General features: G+C 35.3%; 1 protein-coding gene across 1 annotated transcript; it reads right to left on the reverse strand.

Moving 5' to 3' along the window:
* Positions 1-212: 212 nt before the first annotated feature.
* LOC107749620 (isotocin receptor-like) lies at positions 213-3605 on the reverse strand. The gene is made up of 2 exons (XM_016564787.1): positions 3561-3605; positions 213-1738 (listed from the first exon to the last, which is right to left on the reverse strand). Exons 1-2 carry the CDS (start codon positions 3583-3585, stop codon positions 1488-1490), a joined length of 276 nt encoding a protein of 91 aa, XP_016420273.1. The 5' UTR covers positions 3586-3605; the 3' UTR covers positions 213-1487.
* Between the last annotated feature and the right edge of the window lie 814 nt (positions 3606-4419).

Raw genomic sequence — 4419 nt, forward strand, 5'->3', positions numbered from 1 at the left:
AGCATTTCAGTGAACAGTGTATTTAAACCTTATAAAATAAATATTTTCTGCTGTTAATACTGCCTTTATCATTTTCTTTATCCTTCTCATCTTGCAGCACTCATAAACAATTATGTGAAATTCACTTGTCCTCTTGTAAACGTGTTTTCTTTAGAATATTTTATAAAGATGAAGCAACAAACATAGGCTGAAATCAAAGGTTTTAAGCGCGATATTAAGCAAAATATGTAACTGGAATAAACACTGATTACAAACACTCTCTCTCTTACAAGACAAACAAGCATAAAAGCGAAAGAGTAACCAATCAGTCCTTCACTTTTTGAAAACAAATCGGGTGTTTGCCATGATTGATTACCATGATGCACTGCAGAAACATTTCGCAAAGAGATGTGGTCCTTTGGGCATGACAGTAAAGTTTACATGTAAAATGATAAAGAACAGTGACAACAACATAACCATGTATGTGCCAAAAATTAAAAGTGCTTGGGTTTCTTAAAACAAACCAAAGTACTCTCTTTTGACAAGTTCATTAAAAAGAGCAACTGGCCATGTTTCTCATTAGGTTTCAGAAGAAACACTTCATGTGTCATCAACATCTTGTTTTCATCTGTGTGTTGTTAACCTCCTCATCCTCATAACCCATAAAATGATATAACCTGCTGTCATCTTCAATACAATGTATATTAAACTTGATTTTTCACAACAAGTAGTGAAAATTGCATTACTTTTCACTGCTTTTTTCATGAAGGGGAGACATGAGGATGAGTACTGTAAATAATGAAAGTTTCATTTTTGGATAAACTATCCCTTTAAGGTTGACTGTTTTTTGCATGTTTACATCATATCAGGGCTATTTACACTTGGACACTCTAAGACACACTTAAGAGCGACAGAAATCCGATCTGGCGGTTTGAGACTCGGCCAAGTGTAAATCCATCTGGCTCTTCAGGCCACATATGCAAACTTTGCTCCTCCTAAACATATCTACATCAGCGTATGGAGGTTGTGTGAGCCCCAAACAGAATGCAGCACATTATGGTTGTTATCTTTTGTACCACAATCGTCAAAGCTAATTCAGCCACGTCCTGTTTTTATGAGCCACATCAAGTGCAGCCAATTTTGGTGCCCAGCAACAAGACACATTTATGTGGTCAAAGCGAATGCGCATGCACAATCAGATAGCAATTCAAACGATGTGTGACTAAATGTAAACAGACCCATAAACACAGTCTGGAATCGAATGATGTTCCTTCTGTAATGTCTAGAAACACAATACATGAAGGCAAGGAATAGACTACTGCTGCTCAAGGTCCTCAGAGATAAGAAAACGAAGTAGAGTAATGAAAATGACATTCTGAATAATTCCCAACCGAAAACACAGCTGAAGCAAACTGATGGTGACATTTGCAGTCTTGTGTGGGTTTATATTCTAGCTTTCCTGTCTGGCTTTCAAAAATGTGAAAAACTGGCTTTGAGGTACGTCTGGTTTATGTGACAGAGGTCTGGGTGATACTCCGCTGGCTGCTGGCACTTTTGATGACGTAGGTGGAGGAGTTGCTCTTACGGGAATCTTGCTCCGGATCACAGTGGCACTGAGAGGATTTCAGATAGAGCGCGGAGCAGCACAGCAGGTTCTGCTTCAGGTCATGAAAGAGATGCCCAGCAAAAAACATGTAGATCCAGGGGTTACAGCAGCTGTTCAGACTGGCCAGCAACATGGAAATGATGAAGGGCATTGCTGTGGAGGATAAGAAGCCAGCTTTAAATATACAACGAAAAGATCAGAACATTGTACTTCAACTCTGTGGTCTTGTTTTAACCTGTTTGATTCAATATTCTGCATCGTCAGTGCTTTTAAAATCTTGTGTCTAATGATAAAAAATTACACATTTCACCTTTAAAAGCCAAAAGTCAACCATTTTCACTCCACTCAAATTCCTAGTAAATTTCAGAAATAATTACAAACAGCAAGGAACACGCTGAATTAAATGTGGAATTCTATAGTAGGAAAATTGGTTAACACTTTACTTAAAGCCTTAATGTATAATGCATTATAAAGGGTATAATGTATTTTAAATGTGTTGTAATACATTATTTTGTTGGATAAAATTACAACCAAATTTAAAATGCATAGTGTACAATGCATTATATAGGTGCATTACAAGGTATAATTAATGCATTAGAGCTACTTTTATAATGCATTATACATAAAGGCTTTAAGTAAAGTGTTACCGAAAATTGAAATGGTATTTTATTTTAAAACATACTCCAATAGTATTTTGTTTTATTTACATTTTTTTTTTACAATAAAAAACATTTTTACAATGCATGAATATGGTTTAGCTATATTAAAAATATTTTCTTAATTTGTATTTTACACAAGCACAAAGGTAAAACTAAAAATGTAATATATGTGATCTTGATTCCATAAGAGTGACATTTACAGTACTTCAAAATTGACATTTGAGAAAAAGGTTTTTTTTTCAAGGTTCTAAATAAAACAATTATTGGAGTACAATTTACAAGACTATACTATTCCAGTCTTCAAGTTTAATTTAATGTGTTGCTGTTTATTTGTAATTATTTGTGAAATTTAATCATTTCTAAGTGAAAACTGTTTCAAAGTAAATCCTACACCATTTTTTAAGTATAAGATAGTGTCCTGTATTTAACTTCTCACTGAGCATTTCCTCATACTGTATCTGATATTACAGTGCACCACAAATATGAATAAACAACTGGGAAGATGAAAACATATTACTGGGCAGACGTTACACACTACTTCAACAGTCATTTGTAAATCAACCAGTTTATTTTGGCTATCTTCATAAGGGTCTGCACCACTGTGCTATTTATCATTAGAAGTCTAGAAACGGGGAAAAAAAAGAGGCAAAGCTTCATTTAGCACAGTGTCCCAAGCTCTGACATGCTTTATCACTCCCTACAATCTATGCATACACAATGTGGCATTAAAAATAAATTGGTATGAGAAGCATGACGTGAGACAACTTCTTTATTATAAAAACAGTGATGGTGGACCGTGGTGTAAACAGTAGAATCTGTCACTGAGCTTCTTTAAGATCTTTTACAAACAAGACAAATTTAGACAGAATAAACAACATGTTGTTTGCTAGCTCATAACAATGCTGAAAGATCTGTTAAGCCAGAAAGCAGGAGACGATTGACCGAGGTAAACTCGTTTTGCTTCTATTGTGTTTGGGAATCATGGGAAAGAGGTGCTTTCAGGCATTAATAGAAAAGAAAATCACCTTTAACCCTTATTGTTTTTATAAAATGGTGGCAGCAACAGGACACACCACTGTTCAAAAGTGTGGGATTGTAAGATTTAATAAAAATATATATATATATATATTTTTTTTTTTTATTCAGCAAGGACACATTAAATTGATCAAAAATGTCTCAAGTATGCCTTTTAAGGAACCTAACTAAGACAAAAATTGACAATCTATGTTCAGAGATTCACACTTGAGAAAAAATAACCAAAACCTGCAACTCAAAACACATTGCAACATGATTTGAATCAGCATTAGAATACTTACATGACTTTGCAATGCATGGCAACATGTGTAGTCCTTAAATAATATTGTTAGTGCGCAAAGAGGAAATGAGAACCAGGTGATAGTAATCACAAGTCTCATTAGTATTCTGGTGGTGAGCTGACTGTGTACTGCGATTAATCGTGACATGCCTATTGCGGTCTAACATACATGGGCTATTAAAAAAAACATTTTTCTTTCTGGATGACCTCACTCTGACAAAAGGATGATGCATGAGGGTAAGAAAAGAAGAATCTGCTGATACACGAACCCATCTGAGCCCCCCCAAAATCTTTCTGAAAGTACACTGCGGTGCATTTACAAAAAGACCTGACTGTCAGGAATAGACAAACAATCAAGTCGAGCAGGTTGAGCTACGTTGGGGGAAAAAAAAACTAGTGGAAAAAGCATCCAAAGGAAGGAATATCTTGGAGATCAATGCTGTGTTTTTTCTTTCCAACCTTACAGTACACCAGAGACTCTACAGCAGAGCAAAAGGGAACTGGAGCAAACAGAAGAAGGTGAGAACATCTTAGAATATAGCTTATAAACTATGAAACCACACATTCATGTGCCAACACAGATCTGAATATGGAGATTGTTGGGAATTAATTCCCAACATTCAACAAACAAACAACCATATCCATCACAGTAGAAAAGCAAACTTGGCAATTATAAATAATATGCAATGATCAAAAAAAGTTCAAGACCCAAACAAGTTGACAAGAACTTGTCCAATGTGTTTCTGTGCACTTGTGTGGTCATCCGCATGTAACCTACAGACATAAAGTTTCTGGGTTTGATCCTTTAGTCTCTCAGAGAAAAGGAAATTGAATTTAGAAATGAAGGAGTAAGCAACAAA

Source organism: Sinocyclocheilus rhinocerous, unplaced genomic scaffold (genome assembly GCF_001515625.1).
Source record: "Sinocyclocheilus rhinocerous isolate Xijiao unplaced genomic scaffold, SAMN03320098_v1.1 scaffold3680, whole genome shotgun sequence".
Classification (NCBI taxonomy): domain Eukaryota; kingdom Metazoa; phylum Chordata; class Actinopteri; order Cypriniformes; family Cyprinidae; genus Sinocyclocheilus; species Sinocyclocheilus rhinocerous.